At 36.2% G+C, this 21,211-nt stretch overlaps 2 protein-coding genes across 3 annotated transcripts in view; one reads left to right on the forward strand and one right to left on the reverse strand.

Annotated features, from left to right (window-relative positions):
• The window catches only part of LOC136341377 (neural cell adhesion molecule 2-like), a 100,953-nt gene extending 81,508 nt beyond the window's left edge, over positions 1 to 19,445 (reverse strand). Inside the window, exons 1-2 of one of the 2 annotated variants that reach the window (XM_066286292.1) lie at positions 19,114 to 19,445; positions 18,920 to 19,057 (exon numbers count right to left, since the gene is read on the reverse strand). In XM_066286292.1, coding sequence (XP_066142389.1) covers positions 18,920 to 19,057; positions 19,114 to 19,120 — 145 coding nt within the window. In that variant the 5' untranslated portion in view covers positions 19,121 to 19,445. The remainder of the gene's footprint in view (positions 1 to 18,919; positions 19,058 to 19,113) is intronic. The other variant, XM_066286293.1, reaches the window with a different exon arrangement.
• LOC136341583 (uncharacterized) lies at positions 5,525 to 6,803 on the forward strand. The gene is made up of 3 exons (XM_066286715.1): positions 5,525 to 5,631; positions 5,685 to 5,821; positions 5,886 to 6,803. The coding sequence occupies exons 1-3, from the start codon at positions 5,572 to 5,574 to the stop codon at positions 6,637 to 6,639; spliced, it is 951 nt and encodes a 316-aa protein (XP_066142812.1). The 5' UTR covers positions 5,525 to 5,571; the 3' UTR covers positions 6,640 to 6,803.
• Positions 19,446 to 21,211: the final 1,766 nt, after the last annotated feature.

Raw genomic sequence — 21,211 nt, forward strand, 5'->3', positions numbered from 1 at the left:
AACGAGTCAAATTTGCCTTGCTTGGACCAGTAAATAAATTTAGATTAAAACCAGCTTTGTTTCTCCCCTCGCTGAAACGCAGAAAAACGAAAAAGTCCCTTACCTGGGGCACATAAATCGCCCGGTGAAAAAACCTGGGGATGGCTGCTAAAGTGGGCAAAAAGTGAATTTCAGTTTAAATTGCCGGGGTGGAAATTAATTACTGTACTGGTTAATTTCGTTTGTTTCATTAAAGAACGGTGGGAAACTGGCGAATAAAGCTAGAAACCAATTGTGGAGCGAAAATGTACGGCGTTTCAGTTTATCTAAATCTAACGGCTTTTCAAGCAAAAAATTATTATTTTTTATTTTACTAATAACTGGTATCCAAATAAATATTTTCCACCTCCCGTGTATTCGCATGTAAAGCTAATAGATACTCACACGGATAAATTTCGATGAAAATTAGGCCTGAAACATCAATCAAATTCGCTCCCCAAAACAAAGCCTAAAAGTGGAAAAACAGCAATAACTCTCTGCACATTTTCCAGCCGGGTTAATACCAAACTAAATTTTTAACAATAGATCTAATTTAAATATTCCGATCATTTTTACGAGTACGCTGAAAATAAAACCAGTAGAGATTATTTCGCTGTTGCGCTATAATGCGCCTCGGAATTAGTTTTGTTTTTGATTCGAAATTAAATTTTAATATTTATGCCTCGCTATAATGCAGTTTCGATAATGGTTTAAACAATAAAGCCGACAGTGCTGTGGGTAACAAATGCCTTTTTGTCGATGTGGATAAATCGGCTTTTTGCGAATCTTTAATTAGGAACTTGACAAGCGAGTGTCGGAGATGATTTATAGATCTAAAAAACTTGCATCTAAAGGTCCATTGATTTTACATGAGGTTTATGCCATGAAACCGTTAATTAACCAACAATAATGATGTGTAAGTACCTCTTCTTGCCTTCTTACCGCAGATCCGTGGCAGAAATCTCGACAAATATGCATCTTGATTTAACTCCGCAGTCCACGTGAGAATTGTTGGAAATCGCCTCTTTTTTGGGACTTAGAAAATTTACTACAACGACTAAGTTAAGTTATGATGCACAAGCCTAAGACTAAGTTATGAAAACTCAAAATGCACGTTTTCCGACTTGTTTCCCTTTGCATGCGCTTCGGCCAAATATGGAGATCATTATTATCCCCGTTTGAAATCTGGCGAAATACCAGATTCCGGGTAGAATTGCTCCGCACGAATGGAAATAATTCAATGTTAACTTTTCTGCATTGGCTAAGTTAAAATTATACAAATTTAAAATTAATTAACTAACCCTATTGCAGCCAATTGCACGTCCGCATGGCAAATACAGAGAAATGCATTGAACATATGTAAACATATGTTCATTGCATGAGTACATATTAAAGTATGTTCATATGTACACTGCCTTCGAATTATGTAAATTCCTTCTGAAAGCACAAAATTTTTACATCGTTTTGATTCCAACATTTGAGTTTAATACTGAACCTTTATCATAGTAGAAAGTGAATTCGTAATTTTCCTAATCAATGAGAATTCGGTCCGGAAAAATTTAATTTAATTCCAATTTGAAACGCGAAATCTTGTTCAAAGTGCGCTCGTATTAATTAAATAACTTCTTGAAAATTGCGGATTTAGTTACGTTTTCGTTACGTTTTTCTCCAAACCCAATCCAAAATCCAAAACTTGGTACTTTAAAAATTTAATTGAAGAAAATTTAGTTAATATGTCCATTAAGGGAGAACAGTTTCATGTGGTAGCTCAGTAGTACTAATTCAATTAATTTCTCATTCCGACTTCATTCTTGGAAAGTTTCATTAAATTCCGGCTTGAAAATCGAAATTTTCTTTGAGATGAGTCGAAATCCATTAAATTTCCTTTTAATCATTACGGCTTTAGTTAAATTTTCTTCCATTTTTCAATGCCGACTTTAATGATGTGTGAATTCCACAAACAGCATTTGGTTCATTCCCGACTGGAAAAACGTCTTGCAATTTGCAGTGTCAATTTTGGAAAATGTACAAACCGAAATTTCTTCAAACCCGTTGGAATCGATCAAATTCGCTAAAGAGAAACGTAATGCAGGAAGCAATTCAGGGAGGGGAAGATTCGAGAGTAAGTGCTCAAAATTTAAAAGCGAGATTTCATTTACTACCTAAAGGTAAAGTGGGTCGGTTTACATAAAGAAACATAAATTAACTAATTAGCCACCATAATGAAAGTGCAACCTGTGTACCAAAACAAAATGAGCTTTGCGGTGCGGAAATATATACATAAAAATAAATAATTTATACATTGTGGGAGTGCCTTAAACGGGATTTTCTAACTTAAAGAATGGCGATTCATTTTAGCGATAATGTAGAGATAATTGGAATTAAGTTCTAAAGTGTATATAAAATAAATCATGAGCTAATTAAAATTACGCGTATCGAATTACCTTATGCGTTGCATAACGAGCTATGTGAGTTTTTGCCGGTAACAATGGCAAGGAACAAATACAAAATACCTTAAGCGGCACTCTAATAGCTTTAAATAGTTGTTAAATTATGAATAAAACAGCTATAATAACCGAATCACGATCACGCAAAGGTGCAATTATTGCTTCTTATAAATGCAATTAAGGAAAACCCCAAGTTTTAATTGGTTGCATGAGTAGTCTGGCAATTAAAAAATTTTTCTATTCCAGCTTTTGGACCGAAGTGGTAGGTGAATTATCACAGAATTTCATATCACAATAGCTTTACTGCATAGACAATTTATGCTCTGGAAAAAGCTATAAAATCCCCAGAGAAATACTGGAAAATCTAACTCGTAGGTCTCGAGTTCAGTGGCACTCGAAGCGGCGCCTAAAAGGAAATATAAGTGTGCCAAATCCGAAGTGTTAACGAGAGATATTAATTAAACCATCGTAGTCATTAAGATATATCGGTCTCATTAATAAATATTTAGCGTTATTAGCAACAGCTGACCTGGAACGATCTATGGTAATGCTAATTCTCAATGATTCAGTTTCAGATGTTGAACTTCATCTTATTGATCCCATTTGCCATGCCTTTATGTTTGCTAAATTGCGATTGGAAGTAAAGAAATAATATACTGCTGGATACTGTTGCACTTCGTAAACTATCTCTGCCTTAATATCTTTGTATGACTTAGTAAGAATTTTCCTAACAATTGTTAGGAGAAAACACCAAAACCACTAAACTATCAGCTATCAATTTGTCGTAAGTTTTAAAACAATCCACACAACTTCAAGTATTTAAATATGTTGTCTCACAACCGCAAACGCTTAAACATCTATTGTGCAACCCCATCAACCTAATCCCTTTAGAAGTACATTAACTTCGACCAGGGTGACAAAATCCTCTTATCTCCCTCCTATATAACAAAAACCAAACATTCTTCCAAGACAAGTCCTAGTTACGAGAATATGAGCTTAATCCCCGGCTTATACTGTCTCTCAAAATAAGACTCTTTAAGCCCCTTTGTGCTTGTTCTGTTTAAATAAAAGTGGAGCTGGGGTTAAAAATTTCTCTCCCTTTTAACCTCCATGAAATTTTTCCATAAAAAAGGTGGCAAAAAAGTGTATATTTCATGACTTTTCGATGACTTCTAGCGCAAATGCCTGCGTTTTAGCTCATATTGGAATATGAATATTTCAATCAACTCCGGACATTGATTTGGGGAGTGTTGAATGTGAAAATGCATAAATGGGATCCGGTAATGGGATTATGTCTTGACAAGGGAAAATTGCTGTTAATTTCTTTTTTAAAGGAGATAAAAATGATTTTTAGATGCCATTTTCATCAAGATTGCACTAGGTAAATATGAGGAAAAGGAACGAAAGTGCACCATCAAGCGGAACTACTAATTACTCGACCCAAATGGACTCTTTCCATTTCCACGGCTGATATAAACGTCCATTGTGCGATTCCATTGTTTGCCGAGTTATTTCCCCCAATTTCCATTAGGAAAGCGATTCCGGGCTGGTGCGAAACTTTAAATAGGTCAGTTTGTATTGTTTTGCATATTATTGGCTGTCCATTTCGGTTTCGATATACTCTAGTGTCTGTTGTTTGGGAATTAGCTCCCTGTACGTGTTTTTTCGTTATGAAAACAGGTGTCGACAGTATGTCAGTGGGCATTATTTCGGAACATCAATTCATCACAAACGGCAAACTTTGAGAAACTAATATCAACTAAGTTCAATGGAGGAGGCACTGCTCTATTCAATTATTTCCCTAGCTAATAGAATGTGATTTCCCTAATTATGGTAGAAAAAGAAACATCACCGAAAAGCTAACGAAACATAACTTGACGATTCCCTGGATTATTCCGATGAAATTGTGGACGAAAAAACGTTCATGTCTTGAAACCAGTTGAAATAGAATTAAAGAATGCGGGAATCTAAGAGCCAAATTGATTAGGCAGAAAATTCTGAAATGGTACGGACGAAATGTCTGTTCGTTGAATCCGAAACCTGGAAGAGAATTTTAAAATTTCCTGAATCATTAGGATAAAACTTTAAAGTTCCTTGCCCTGAAACTGAACCGTTTTTTCAACATTGGAGCTTCCCTAAAGTTCAACAAAACCAAACCAATTTTAACCAGTAGATGGTCAGAAAAGGTAGAAATTTCCTGCGGCAAGTTTAAATCAAGATCAAACTTGAAACTTAAATAGGAAATTGCTGAATGTGTGGGGATGGTCTGTTCAGGCTCTTGGAGAGTCTGCTGAGGCTCAGCTAATACTTGTCCAAATATCGTACCAGTTGGGGTTTTTCGGACAACGAAAGTAACTTGGAAACCTGGACAGAGCGTTCTAGATACTCTTTATTCTGTGGAAAGTGAGCAATTGGGCTTAACGTTAATCTGACGAATTATAGCAATTTAGAGCTCCCTGAACGGTTCTTGCAATCAGGATGAGTGTTGTAGAATTTTTCAGATTTCCAGATGAAATTAACTGGAAAAGATTACTCAATGATTCATTTAAGAATCGACAAAACAAGAACTGTTTCCATTAAGAAGAGAATAAAGAATCATAAAACTTCGATATAATAGCTAAGTTTCGGATATTCCCCCATTGGAAGTTGTCAGGTTCAAGTAATTTTTTTGTACTAGAATGTTTTTTTTTTTGTTTTGTTTTATTTGGCAACAACAAATCCGACAAAATTGCATTGCGACTGCAATTCTGTCTAGAAAGATATGCCTGACTTGTCAGAACTTTTCCTCTTAGGGGTTCCAGAAAAACTTGAATTCCCTGCATAGCGTGAAATAGCTCTCTTGAAACTCGCCAGAAGTGCAGTAATTCTAGAATAGAAACTGGCAATCTAGAGCTGCGCTCCCATGACAGTCCCACGGGCAAGCCCGGACCACTACACCTTTGCTCGTTAACCCATCCAGGTGATAATATTACAACCTTGAACAGAATGAATTGCCTGCAATACAAACAGCAAATAACTTATCGTTTTAGCTTGGATTATCTCAGGTACTAGGAATTTTCAGGTTCAGCTTCTCTTTCACTTTCATAGGGATTAGATCCGTCCCGAAATGATTCCTCAGCTTACGTGTTTCCTAGTGATACTTGTAGTTAATGTGGTGACAAGGCCGGTAATACATTGCTTATTTTATAGTTTTAATTATAAATTACGGATTTATTTAAGAACACTCTAGCATGTGAGGTAGCAACCATTGAGCAAGGGCCTTATATCGTCTGGGTCGATGGTGGGAAAATTAATGATTGTATCGGCATACTTATTCACCATGAATATGTTATTACTCTCGCTGAATGCTTTGAGGGGTGAGTTACATAGCAACATTACTAAACATCAAAAGTTATCGTTGCTATTTTTGGTGGCTACCAGGGATCCCGCTGCGATAGTTTATCTTCGGCCCGACCACGCTAATCTACCACATCTTCGAAAAATAATTATTGAACACTCTAAAAAAATTCTGTTTAACGACTCACTGGCTCTGGTGAAACTGGGACGTCTGGTCTACATTAACGAACTTGTTCAAAAAATCACGCTGTTAACAAAGTCAGAAAGTCAAATGTTCAAATATTTGTCCCAAACATCCACTGTTGAAGCCACTTTATTGAGTTTTATTTCCAATTATGAGATACCATTCCGAATCCATTTGTTAGGTCAAAACGTATGCAACTTTTTCTATGGTATAAATTTGTCGTCTAGACGAAAATATTGCATGAGATACGATTCCTTCCTAGATGCCAAGTTTCTATATAAGGTAGGAACTCCTGCGGCCATCGGAGGAAAGGTGTTTGGCCTGCTGCTCCCTCCTAAAAAAGGTTTACAAGGGGACATGTTTAGATTTGTTTTGAGCTTGGAGCCTTTCATGGATTGGATCGAAAAAGAGACTCATGCATTTCAAGATTTGCAATTGCAAGATCAAATCACCTGTTTAGAGAAACGTATTAATGGTCCCATAATAGCTGGTATCCAAGAAATGAAGCAAGAATTGGCAAGGGCTCTTGCTAGAATCTCGATACTAGAACAGAAGGAAAAAACCAATAATGTTCCAACTGAAGACCAATTTTATTTTAGTGGAAGTGGCTCAGGGAGTTATGGAAATTTTTCTGACTGGGAAGATCTATTTTAATTATATTTCGATGACTAAAAAATGTTAAAAAAAAAATCCCGACTTCTTGCTTGTGAAAATTGGTTGTTTATGTAAAATTAACGGAGTGGATTCATTTAATTTGAACATTTTATACCTTTTTTTTAACACGCACAATTTCCAAATATAAATACGTATAAATGGTTTTTTTGCATTATTTTTTCTCCAGTAATCAAGTAGAATATCATTAGACATGATCATATAGATAGTAACAGACATGATACATATTTTTCCAATATAGTTAATTAATAATCTAGTTTATCGGTAAACATTGCTGTTACTCGATACCGGTCTTATGGAGAACGAGGTTGGGCGATGGCCCAGGGTGGAACATCAGTAAGGGTGGCGGACCTTCCTGTTCGGTGTTTTTTTTTTCGAGGGACGATGATTAAAAATGTCGCCTGGGGCATAGGATTTGCTCAGGCCGGCCCTGTTGCTGTTCATATTCTAGTAGTGAAATGTTTGACGCTTACTAATCACAAACTGTGCGAATTTCTATGAAACGCTAAAATAAACAAAATTTGTAATATGTATTTATTTCAAAGAACTGCGTGATTAAAACTTGGAGAAAAGCAAACGTTTTATTCATAAATTAAATAGAAGAAGCTGGACGAGACATGAATTTTTTAAAAATGCAGGAATCAGACAGCCTGAAAAATAGGAGAATAAGAGTCTTTGTGAATAGATTGAAATCTTGGGGTTTTTAAGGAAACATGTTTACCAGTATTTTTAAAAGGAACGAGAGTTTTTCAGAATTTTATAAAAATTCGTCTGAAGCTAAAAATTCAGTGTATGTTCCAGTCAGTTTTCTTTTATACGCTAAAAGTATCAACTATCAGTGTCGTTTACGTCCCATAAGTCTCTTCTTCTGTCATTATGGAAATTTACCATCCAAATCAATATGATTTGTTTGTCTAGATCAAATCATTCTACAGTAGTTTGCCCACTAGACAATAGTTGTGATTCTGCCCCAATTCACAGTGTTCAAAGCTCTGTTCCTGTCTTCTCGAAATAAATTTATTTATGAAATCAAAATGTTTTTAAATTTTTAAACTATCTCTAAAACGGTGTAAAACCTGTGAATTTGTTTTAAACATGTTTAAATTACTTTAAAAACAAATAGTTTTAAACATAACAACCCTGTTTAATAACAGATTAGATATCAAGAGACTAAAGTAAGTCTTTTACTCCCAGAGCGAAGTTTTAAGGAAATCGCTAAGGGATTTAAAGACACTTTAGTCTTGAGGCAAATCCGCAATTTCACTTTGAAACGTAGGCATTCTTATTATTTTCTTATAAAATAATATGGAGTGCCTGTCGAGATATTGATTGAAAGTGCTGCAGAAGAAACCACAGCAGCACTTTTTTCAGAAGAGGTCAATATTGATTTAGGCAATCGACATATAGATTTCGAAAAATAACTTGGAAGAAATAAATAAGGCATAAATTATTCTGGAGCATTTCTGTTAAGGTAAAGTCGTTGATCCACGATATTTGAATGTATTTACACTTTAATCGTGACTTCACTCGTGTTTTCTTATCAATATTATACTTCCCTTATCAATATTAGAACTTTTATTTACTTACAATAAGTACTCTATTATTCGTCAACAAGTTCATGAAGAATTTTAGATAATTAAGATTATCCTTTTCCATGAAGTTTTGTTTCTCCTGGAAACTTTTAATAAGGTAAATATACAACTTTCCAGACCGAATTAATTAAGCGCCTGCGGTGGGAAAGTCTGAATTTACTCATTGTCACTATTTGAATAATTGTTAATATAAGATAAATTGTAATGGCAGATGATTGTTACGCAATATTGTTCCCTCGGATATCCTCGACCCTCGTATATTGTCTAAGGCACCTTTAGATAAAAGAAATCTCAACATTTCAATTAAAACTCGCACGTTGTATTAATGCACGAGGAGAAAGCGAGATGAACGAATTAATCAAATTAATTTAATTATCAATTAATAAAGTCGTCCCTAAATGATATCAGAATTCCATGTTATTTTTCTATCCATCTACATTGTAATAAACCATGAATATTTTTATTTGATATAAACAAAACCGTCTAAATCGTGGTCCAATAAAATTGATTTTCTCGTTCCTGTGCGTTCCAGTCGCATATTTGGTATTCTGAATAGGATAACATTTTTTATTTAAATAAACTATTGGTCATATTTCTTTGTTTCCTTTGTTTACTAAATATTTCGTTTATGGAATTGAAGGGAATTAACTTAATTTGTAAATTGGTTTTCTCATGACTTCAAATATTTTTTTGGTAAAATTAGCTAATACTTTTTTTAATTTTGTTTATCCGCTGGTAAAGCAAAAGATCGTCTCAAACTCTTCTCTCAGAGGGCAGTTAATTTTTAGCGATTTTTGATATCTTTCACTAGAAACAGGAAAAGCCAACATCAATCTCAACGACTTAACGTTGAACAAAAGTTTCGTTAAAACCTACAGTTGTCGCACTATTTTTACTTGTTATCAATCTTTGTGACAAAGAAATACCTTTGATGTCAAGCAAGACAGGCAGGAGGAGTGGGCAGGGAAAAGTCCGAATTACTCCCATTTCATATACTTCCACTCACTGACCCCCTTATTATGTCTCCCCAGAAAGACTTGGTCTGCACTCAATCGATTTTACATTACTCGCGGTAGAATCAATTATTGAAAGCACAAATGGAGGTCTGATTAAACTGGATGTTTTTTTTTACGAATTGAACAAGCTTTGGTTATATTTACCTTTGCCAGTATTGCAACTATATTATATCTGTAACGCAGAAAGTTCCAGAACATAAATTTTGGAAATATCTTTTATTTGCGACTTCCTAGAAGACGCTCCAGCTCGTCAAATTATTAGTAAATTTAATATTTCAGTTTGCCTTCTTTGGTGGCGTTCTCATTAAATAACCGTATTATTAGTAACTTGACCTCTAACTCTTTTTTTACATTTTAATGAAGACGGCCTCAAAGCATAAACTCCGAAAATTGGTTTATGACTTCCCAGGAACCTCTATAGCTTCTCAAATTTCAAGTGAATTTTGTTTTTGAATTCGTCCTTCTTTGGGGGTGTTTTCATCAAGTTAGCACATTAAAAATTCTCTCCACTTCTGATAAATACACGAGCTTCTGTTCTCTGGGGCAACTTTTTAACTTGAGATTTAAAAAACTCATTCCCATTGCACCAGCCATTATCTCATTTTAAGAAGTTTCTTCCAGCTCAATAAATCCCAGAAAGCGAAATGGTTTCTTGGCTCTGTCCATAAAACATTATTGTTTTCTCGGAACAAGCCTCCTGCTTTTAACACACATGGAGGCATATAAAATTTTACGACTGAAATAAGACAGTAGATGTAGCTCTATATACAGAAAAGAAGCTTTATTAAAACAATAAATAATGAAGGTACATAAAACGCACAGTCCATGTGCCAATTTCGCGTGTTTGGTGAATCAATAACGTTCCTTGCAAAATGCCTTTCTATGTCCTGTCGTGTTTGTACAGTTGGGTCCTATTGGAAGTAAGTATGAAGAACGAAGGTAAACAGACCGATGATGATGGTTATTGAGGCGTTGATTCGCGACAATTAGTACACTGTTTGTTCAGTTGAGAGTTGAAACCTTCAGGCTGGCGTGTCAATCATCGCCTCAGAAAAGCACAAAGTAGAAATAAATTCCGATTCCACAATCCCCAGGCCTTTATAAAAATAAATTTTCCAGAAACAAGGTACATTAAGTTTTACGATTTATTTATGCGCCATTGACTTCTGGTAAATCGTGTTTGTTGCTCCCCAACACAAACAAACCCAACTCCGATTATAGAGTCCCCGACTTGCTCTAACCAAACGGTTTTTGGTTCCTTTGACATTGGGCTATTGACTGATTTATTGTGCTCAACAGTCTATTCTTGGTTTAAGTGGAAAATCCTCGGACTATACGTCTTTCAGAGAATTACTCAGCTAACAAAAACTTGTAGGCCAAAGTGCGACAAATACGAATAATTTTTCTTGGTCTCAGGCTCCTGGTTCAAACCACCTATTACGTTAATGGCTTTTTAATTAAGGCATTGTTGAAATAATTCAAATTAAGTCATCAAATCAAAGTAGAGTTGAATTGCAAGATAAGTTAGGGGATCATGGGAATCTTTGTATTAGCGGATGTGAATCAACATAATCGTCTCAGACGCTGATTTGTTTCATTCTTAGATGAATTTTTGGTGCAATAATGAAGTTGAGACTGTAAGCTATATTAGGCATGGAAGAGGATTTCAGGACGACGGAAACTAAACCGAATTTCTTGATTACGTAGTATTGGAGAAATGAACCTCGGTGATAAAGAGATTGTTATGGATCAAGCAATTTCAGTCTGCTTCTCGAGTTATGTACGAAAGGAAAAAAATTATAAATTTAAGAAATTACCTTGAAATATTCTTCATTTCACTCTGGAAAGTGGGACCGGTGAGAAGCATAGTGGCATTACTAGTGAGAGATTTAGGAGGTTTCAGATCATTTCTAATTTTTTCCAGTCGAAAAAATTAGAAGGTACTCAAGACTTCAAAAAACATCAACAAGAATATCCTTACAGGACCTCAAAGTAAAAACGCACAAGCCAATCTCTTCGCTTACTGACAAAAAGGCGAAGGTCCATGTTAAAACTTACATGTATATCGGTCATTCAATAGACCACCCTTTTCATCTTATTTTCTCCTTTCTTATTAGGGAGGTCTGATTGACCCCGACTAACCTTAACATCTAAACATCTATAATATCTGAAGTGATAATCGACAACAACCTCATGAATACCTATGTCCTAAATTTTCCTCTGGGAAAAAGTAAGTTCCTCTTCCTCGTATCCCTCTTATCAAAAATTAGATCCCGATGGAGCTACTTTAAAATACAAAAGTACTAAAAACCTGAAAGGGCCCCTATGTAATATTCATAATTCAGAATATTTCCTGAAGTAGGTAATCCTCAACAAGAATTTCGGAGATGGAGCGGCTGTCTGGTGCAGCTTGAGTTCCCACTTACTATATGATTATTATTTGATGGTCGAGAGATATGGGATCGAATTTATATCAAAAGATGATGTTGGGTTCGAAAAATCTGAAACGTGAGAATCTCCTTTCGTGGCTTTGGTAGTGTTAAACCCGACGTTTGCTAAAACAAAACTGGTTCCATAATGGTCGGTTTATTATAATTTTTAGTGGGCTGACTTGATCCGCAATAGTAAACTTCGTAGAATTTATTACAAACTCTTAAATCAGAATGCGGATGTTCCAGCACATAAGCTTAGAAATGCTGTTGATAGCTGTAAACCTAATCAAACACTAAAAGTGCATATATTAAGCTCCTCCGCAAATGAGTATATTTATTACCCTGCCCAGTCATACTTTATCAACGCGCAGATACTACATCTTAATTAAAGTAATTATCCCATACTTGGTTAGAGGAGCTATTACCATTCGCTGATTTGTTTAAGCGACGGCCTCAGCTTTAATCGTCATCCATTACCAGTGAAGTGTCGTCCGCTAAAAAAACTATTGAAATTGATTTCTTCAGCCACTGATATAATTACATGATAATATCTCATAAATATTCTAATCCCTTTGTCACACTGATTATTTTCCAATTCCAATTGTCATGTATCATCATTACAGTTAATAATTGAATTTCGATAAGGCGAAGATGAAATTAACATAATTTTTAATCTCTTTGGGCCCATTGTTTGTAAGAGATATGCGTGAGAAAATCTGAAGCTTCTTCGGTTTTCGAGTGGCACTTGAGCACTGATTGGAATGATCCGTTTGTATGTGTTTGCTTTGGTATTCTTAAGGTGTTCTTTGAGGCTCAAGTGGCTTCTAGTGGAAAATTGCAAAACAAGGTTTTAAAGCATCTCCACGGTGATGTAGACCAGTGAATAATTGTGGTGAAAGTCGTGATATACTATAATTATTAAGGCGAACGGTTGGTAATTAAACATAATGAAAATGAATAATCATCGTGAAGGCTAAACGATAACTCTTCAAGAGTAAGAGAAACTTTCAAATATTTAAACATGTAATTTAGACTTACATACTCTGTTTCTAAATTCTGACATTAGAATGAGTTGCTCCGAAACATTTCATCACATCTGCTTTTAAACCTACTAAGCCCCTCCAGTCGCGAGTACGGTCCTGCGTTGGATTTTACATCATAGGGTTTTCCAAAATTTCTTCACTTTAATAATTATAAAGATAATAACATTTTTCAGAACCGGCATTAATTCTTAAAAGGGCACATAATGAGAAAATTTCCTCACATTTCCGACTTTTTCCAATTTCCATTCGAAGTGACCCTGATTTAACTTCTGTCGACTTTAGTTTTTACTTTATATCTCCCGTACTTGCAAGACCTGTATAAATCAGTGGCACATTTCATTTTTGAGATATTTAGTTTTATTTCGAAAAAATGAAACACCAAAATTATGATTACCAAACGAACGACGAATGAATAATACACCCAATATTCACGCTGTCGTAGGAAAATCCGAAATTTTTTAAACAGACTTCTACGGCGTATTCGGTCATCCGAGTACGGCAGACCGACGCATATCGCGTTTGCTGACCATATTGGTGACCTCAGTGCGCACTTCGCGAATGCCCGAATTTGCCATAAATGATGATTACACGTAATAATCTCGGGTCTCGTGATCGGGTTTCCATTGGGAAGCGGGCATAAAATTTCGGAACCGGTTGAAACGCGTCGAAACCCGAAACTTGTCGAAATTCTCCTCTGGGGCATTGCTTGATATTGCTAGAGTAATGCAGAATATGTTCGTGTATTCTTTTAAACGATATGCTATATTCCTGTATTGCTTCAGGCATTGCCCTCATTTTCGACACTTTTCCTCGTGTATTGTTATTTTTCCATGCCATCGCTTGTGTATTTTTTTCAGCGAGCACAACACATCGCTTCGGCGGTTCACCCCTCGATGCGATTCGAATATTTCATGAACTATCATGTTCAATCTACTGTAACTGACTGTGGAGCGCATTAGTTGATGACCTAAATGCTACTCAGGAAGATTATAGATACAGCATCTCTAAATTCCCTAGACATTATCCTTCTAATTTACTGATTTGGCATTGGACGTCGACTCAAAATTCTCCGCAAAATCTATAACGTCAGTGTGAAAGGAAGCACAGTTTTTGCCAATTCATTTACTATAAAATTACTTACAGGAAATTTAAGCTAATAGTACCCTCAATTTTGCAAATAATGCATTCCAAAATATTATTAATGAAATAATTGTCACTTCGGAAGTAATTCAGTCCCATGGTGAAGGTTTATTGAGTAAATGTGATGGTTAAATTTTAACCACAATCGAGTGCCGATATTCCCACTAATCTCTGGCTAATTTGTGCCATTGTTTCGGTTACACAAAATACGTGCCGATAATAGAAAGCTCCAATAATTTTTTGTTGTACTTTTCATAACACAATGTGGGCCGGGCAAAACAAGAAAACAAACAACACCTGCCTGATTTCCAGGCAACAACAGACCAAAACCATCAATCACTATCTGTGTCAATACGTGTTAAAACAACATCAGCCTTGTAAATTTCATAATTAGTAACCTGCTGCAAACAACTTATTTATTTTAACAGCATGTTTCTTTGCCGCTTAAGGCTGGGCAACTCTGCGGCCTGCCTCTATTACCAACACTTCTTTCAAGCCACAACAGGTAGAGTTAGAATAATGATTTTCCCTTCTAAGTCGAGGATTTGTATTATGCGTCTCTGAAGCTTCCTGTATATCTATTTATTGGTGTTGACAAACGAGACGAAAAACCAGCCAACAAAAGGAACTAATATTCGCGTGAAAAGACTCCAATCTTCCTTCCCGCGACATCCGACAATAGTTTTCCCTATTTACAGTGTGTTGAACTTTATGTATGGCGTATCGGGGAAAGGCAATTTCAGTAAAAACTTCGATTTATAAAGGGGCTTTATGGAAGCTCCCCTTTATTTATTTAGCTGAGGCGTTACTTGCCGATATTACTTAGGAGCTTTCTTCATGTCCTAAGGGGTAAACGAGGTTAATAATTATTCCTCGCACTAACTTTGACTTTTCAGACGAATTTCATCCCTTCAGGAATTTTCCCCCAACCGACTTCCCTCTTTCCACGAATGAAGTAAATTAATGCACAGATTGCCTGATTATCTTAACGAAGCCATCGTTAGGCATAACTATCTCTTAATTTCACTTCGATGTGCATCTCATTAAAAGATTAAAATTCCTCTGAGGGACGATTTATTCTTGCGTACGGGACCAAAGAAGTGTGAAAAAATGCATACAATGACATTACTCACTCAAGCAGATATTATGGTACCTTGAATGTTACCACAATATCGTCTATTTCAGTTGTAATAATGGAAACTTTATAAATGCATGCCTTAAGGCTATTTGTTAAGGTCATATTATAATGACACACGTACGTGACGACAGTTCGAGAGGAAGCTTGCATGGCGGCCGGGTTAACTTCACTTTTGGAACATCAGCAATGATTAAAAATTAAATTTTCACAGCTGTAGCTTGTCTGGTCACTATTTACTCAATTATTTAAAGGCGTATTCAATGGCTTTAGTCTTCTGGAATCATTAATTCCTAACTATTGCCCTTTAAAAGTCATAACGGCGCTTCTCCATTTTCCTGAAATTTTCCGCAGTTTTACTGGTTCGTTTTAAATTATACATTACACATACGAGTTTTTTCCTTTGCGTCTCTCGGGTCTCTTCTCACATCTGAAACTTGAATTTCATCAAAATTTAATTTCCAAAACAGGCAGGTTGACTAGATTTGAATAAGGGTCGTGCATATCCAAAGGGCAGTTTAGATTTTTACAACATCTAGAACATTCTGAGAAGGCTATTTTTTACTTTTCCCTTTTGCCCTTCAATTTGTGAGGGTTATAAATAATATGGGATTTTCTTTCTTTGTCTTCTCTGTGGACACAGATCTAAGCGGAGAAGACAATCGGTCCACACTCGTCAGCACTACCGTACCTATGCCGCGGGATCCTCGCAAAATCACTCTTCCTATTAAACCCAGGAGATTTCTCCAGCCAGGAGAACGCAAAACTCTACCTAAATAAAACCACACTTTGCAAATTAGCCTCGTTTTTGTTTACAATAAATAGTAAGCTTCGGTAATTTGTTCTTCGGCGTGGGTGGCCTCAACGCGCAAAAACACACCTTCCATCAAACGTTGGAAGGAAAAAAATCCATTTCAAGCAGCGAGAGAAGTAGTCATTCAAATGTATAATGATAATTTAAATGGAAGTGAATGCCTGAGTCAAATCAGGTTTTTCGAGTGGTGTTGCAGTGATCGATCGAAGAAATGAGGATAAATTGACAACCGCGAAAAGCAGCGAGGTTCACATTATTTGAAACCAGTTTGCGGAACGGTTCCTTCATCATCAGTATCATGATTCTGTCTATTCACACATGACAGCATAACCTAGAAAAACTGCGAGGTCGATTTGATGAGGTTTCTCTGCATCGCTGAAGGCGTAACATCGAAGATGACGGTTTAATTTCCAATTGTCATACAGGGTGTCCCACGAACACGGGCCTCTGTCGGTATCTTGAAAACTACGACTAGGAAAAAGTTGAAATTTGGGTAACACAGTGAAGTAGTGGCAATCTTCCGAAAAAGCCGCCTTTTTTTAGAAAAATGAAAATATCTCGAAAACTGTACAATTTAGTTATCGAACATTATAGATGAAAGATATTCATAACACCCCGCAGAATCTAAATTTGATACAACATGCAGAGTGTTCTATTCAAAATAAGGGAGTTGACATTCGTTTCCGGTACAACTGGAAGTGGCATTGTCAAAAAAACAATTTTTAATCAATAAGATCGCTTCCGTTTTAGTATGACACCCGAACTTCAACTTTTTCCTAGTCACAGTTATCGAGATACGGATGGAGGTCAATTTTCGTGGGACACCCTGTATGTGATGACACAGTCGCATGCCAAGTGGTCTTATTTTGAGCCGGTTCTAGATACCGAAACGAAGTAGTTATACTATACTTGTCATTGAGAGATTATGCAAATACTAATTTGGTTTTATTGTGTAAGTTGATTAGTGCTTTTCGAAAAAATTGTATTTTAATTAAAATAGCGGTCGGATTCCATTAAGTTGCCCGGGTGTTCGTGACATTATTCCGATTAAATTGATTTCCTTGTTTGTAAATCCGGGAGAATTGTAGAGCAATATTATGCAAAGCTCTCAGTTTATTGGAGCAGAGTCGATTATCGGTTATAGAAATGAAGATAATTCCTGGGATTTGGGTATAAAAGAAATGTTCTGTCTTGAAAAACTAATTGCTGCTCTTTTTCCCAATATTGTATCTGTTAACGAACAAATTAATTATTGTCACGCTGAATTTCGCCCTAAATCCACTTATGCACATAATTTCATTATAACATTTAATTTCCCAGCATAAAGAGCTGCACCGAGGGTACCTGTTAATAGCAAACCTTAGGTGAGAATGCGTTTGCTCCATGTAGGGATTCAATTAACGTATGCCCATCAGGGCTTTAGAGGTGTTTCGGTTTCCTGCCGCTTGTTTTCAGCAATCGCACATTTAAATGAAGGATTCAGGGCTGTTCGTACTTGTCAACATGCACCATGGCAGGAAAAGATTTTTATTTTCTAGTGAAACATAGTGAAATATGTCATATAGCAATTCTAATCAATTCACTGCAGTTGTCTTTGCCAATAAACATTAAATTGCTTTAGGGCAAACGCTTCAATTACTCTTAAGTGACACTCAGCAAGTGCATTAAAACCTCGCTTAGCACAAGTCTTACTATTACATCCTCCATTAAAATATCGAATGACAAAGATTTCAGGAACATTTCTGCTTTTCGCTCATACAAAGAACATTTTGTTCCCATCAATTCAGCAACATCCTTCAATCTTGACTGGTCATGCTCCCAACATCAAAAATTAATTATCGAAAAATTTTTCATTATCGTTTAGCTAGGTCACGGTTGACCAATCTCTAAATGTTATCTCTCTATTAACCGTTTTACGATGGTGTAAATACCAACTTTTACAATTTATATCGAGACGCATATCGACATTTTGAAATGCCATAATAAATTTGCACATCAAGTTTTATGAATCGTTTCACGTGTCGCCGAACGAAATATTTAGATTCTGCCTACAAAACATATTGCCGGACTAAGGTTATTTCGATTTTAATGAGCAGAACTGTTGTAGGTATCTCTAATGTAAATGTTGTGGAGATCTTCAAAATTGAGTTAGTTCTAGTTAATTATTGTGTGTGTGGGATTTAAATCGAATCAGTGACGGTGTGGTTCCTTCAAAAGTTAGCGGCACAGCGTTGATTTAATTACCAACGAAGGAGCAATCTCGGTTAATTCAGGTTAGAAGCAGGTAGTTATGAAAGGTGACTGATGATTTGCCCAATGAAGAATAAGTTAGAGGTTAAGTTGGTTGCTGTCTTTATCGCCAATGATTATTGCTCCACATAAGGACTATAGACTCTTAAGATTTTTAGTTGAGGCTAGTCTTGGTGATATACACATAAATCAGGCTACAATTATGTTTTCATGACAAAATTAAATAATTTAATAAAAATGTTTTTACACTTTAATTGGGAATTTCGAATAAAGTTGAGTAATAAAGGAGAATTGGTTGCCGGTGACGGGAACAATAAGGGGTAAATAGTAACAGTGGCCGAAGATGTAGGAGAGGAAGAAAACGAGGGAAAACGCAATGAGACTTCGTCAGAGTCGAGATACACTTCCATCCCTTATTCCCATTACATATGTAATACCCTTAAAAAGCCCCTTAAAACCACCAGTTACTTTGTTTAGACAACTGAATTAGTCCAAAGTTTAAGCTTCCCACCTGCTCCATTTTTAAGGTTTTATGGTCTGGAGCTGGCTCTATAAAATCCGTATTATTCCAGATTTTAAATGGAAATAATGAGTTCCAACAGTTCCAATTATCGCTATAGTAATACCATCCAAGATTGTTTGTTAAACGAAATATTCAATAATATAAAATAGCTCTGTAAAAGCTCAATAAAATTACATTGACAACACTACAGAAAATTCACTGTTACATCAACGGTAATTGACGTTGAGCTACGGATTTTCGACTCAATTTCTTGTTTTTTTTTACGAATTATTCTCCAGTTCTACAGCTAAATAGTTTTTATTTTAAACTAAGCTTACTTGGTCTATCCAGATCGTTGCTCTGGATGCCTGCATCATCCCCCACTTGGACGCCGGTGTAGTAGCAGTAAATCTGCGGTGCAAACCACAGCAAAACTGCCTTGAGCAACAACATCTTAAGCAATATTAGCCCTGGTACTACACGAACTTAATCCTTAGGATCCATTTCGGCGCTATCACTCACTGATACTCACTCATCATCACACTCGCATTAGCATCACACTCATAAGTGTCTGCTCCTCACCAAGTGCGCACTTGTTTGCTTTTGTTTATTTTTAGTATTATTTATTATTAGTTTAATAGTAATTTGCTATGATTATTATTTACACCGAAATTTTTGTCCTAAAAGATGTACGGATTTTCGTGAAATAAATGGGTGGTAAATCGGGGGGGATGGTCATCCCTTATGACGCGTAAAGTTGTCCCTCGCGGAACGTCCATGTCCTCGATCGTGTTTTGTTCGAAAACGCGCCCGAACACGGTCGGCAGCGTACTAAGAGTAGAAAGTGTCGACGCTTTGCTCCGACGACTCGAATGCGCCGCAACCGGAGCCCCCGGATTCGCGCTTGTCTTCCGCGGGATTCTTCGTCACGACTTCCAGTGCTGCATCCCTCCGGATTCGTCTGCATAGCGCCGCAATCATGTGCTCGAGGAATCGAAAGTGATTTCCAAGTCCAACTGCAAGAATGTCCATCTACATATCAACTTAGTTGTAAACACTCGGAGCGGAAACCTAATCGAAAGTTGATTCTGGCTGGTGGCGAAAAGTTCATAAATAGTTTTAAAAAATAAGAAAATTTTAATCATTTCTACTCTTGCAAGGCACGTGATATAGGTGTTTGAACTTTTACATGTAGATCAACTTTGATCTAACAAAATACTCAAAAATTCTTGTACATGAATAGTCATGAAATACCGAATGGGTAAAGATTGGCAGGCAGAAACCACCAGATAATACATTACGTATTTACTTATTACGCCTTACGTGCATTACGAGATTACTAAGCAGCGTGTTACGAGCGAAACGAAAGTTTGTGACCGAGCCGCAGGTGAGGGTGGTAATTTCGTCGAGGGAGGTAAGACGCCGTGCTTTCGAGTAGTGTACAATGCTTTTCCTTTAACTTACCCAGGCCGAGAGCACGAAGGGAATAACAATTAAATGGCCCATTTGATCATACGCTTATTGCAGTATTAAGTCGGATTTATGGCTTTACACAAAACACCATAACTTAATAATATCAAGAAATTAAATCCTCAAAATTTTGTTTTTGCACAAAACAACTTTTATTATTACATTTAATCCTCTACCTATGTTTTCCTAATCAATTTTAGAAACTTTGAGGCACATTTTCCTGACAAAATAAACCTTCTCGTTGAAACCTTTTACTTGTTTCAACATTACGTGCAAGATGTAATTACAGGGCTCGTACAACGCGAGATCGGCCTAGACAATACCTCGGAGTATTTAAATCGGTGATTTACAAAATGCTAAAAACATGATAAATGACGCCTAATTTACTTAGGAACGCTGACGTTGTTGCCAACATTAAACTTTCTTCCCTAGGTACCAAAATAGGTTTTTGTAAATCAGACGTTCAGTGTATGATTTTGCACTTTAACTATTGGCATCTTAGCTTGCGTGTTGGAAATGACGCATTTAAGACCAGCCCGCGTTTCAAAATTCGCATGATCCGTCGCTCACGGCAACGGGTGATTGCCCACGGGTCAAAATTTGAATTAATTATCTCAGAAAATGTTAGGGCTACCGCAAAACGTTAAGGAAAAATTGCAAATTTGACATCCTGCATATCAAATAGTTTCGTGTAGGACAAAATCAGGCAAATGGCAATATTTTTTCTGAGAAAGTACAGGATGTCCACGCGAAAAGCCCCATCCCTCCAGTTACTTTTTAATATACTGATACAGAAAAAAAAATCTAACAAAAAGTACTTGAAACTTCATGTAGTTTTTTTAAGATAGTTAGCAGTTTTAACAAGGTGTTTAATAAACGTTTGCTAACACAATATTGCATTTTTGCACAATTGAGCATTACTTTTTTACACACTTAAATTCTGTGTTCTATTGTTTTAAAATTCAACGATATACAGGGTGTCCCACAAGTGTTTCATTATATTTCAGTGGGTAATAGTACATTGAAAAATAATATGACTCCCTATATAAATCATATTCCAATAATGCTTCATTAAGAAGATACAGGGTGTTAAACATTACTTAAAAAATCTAACTTTTATTGATATATTCAAAACCGTTTGAGATATGTAAGTGAAATTT

The sequence above is a fragment of the Euwallacea fornicatus genome, chromosome 10 (genome assembly GCF_040115645.1).
Source record: "Euwallacea fornicatus isolate EFF26 chromosome 10, ASM4011564v1, whole genome shotgun sequence".
NCBI classification, from domain to species: Eukaryota; Metazoa; Arthropoda; class Insecta; order Coleoptera; family Curculionidae; genus Euwallacea; species Euwallacea fornicatus.

Coding starts and splice junctions, on each gene's coding strand:
- LOC136341583 (XM_066286715.1), top strand. CDS start 5,572: ATGATTCCTCAGCTTACGTGTTTCCTAGTGATACTTGTAGTTAATGTG. Junction 5,632..5,684: donor TTAATGTGGTGACAAGGCCG/GTAATACATTGC, acceptor GATTTATTTAAG/AACACTCTAGCATGTGAGGT. Junction 5,822..5,885: donor CTCGCTGAATGCTTTGAGGG/GTGAGTTACATA, acceptor GGTGGCTACCAG/GGATCCCGCTGCGATAGTTT.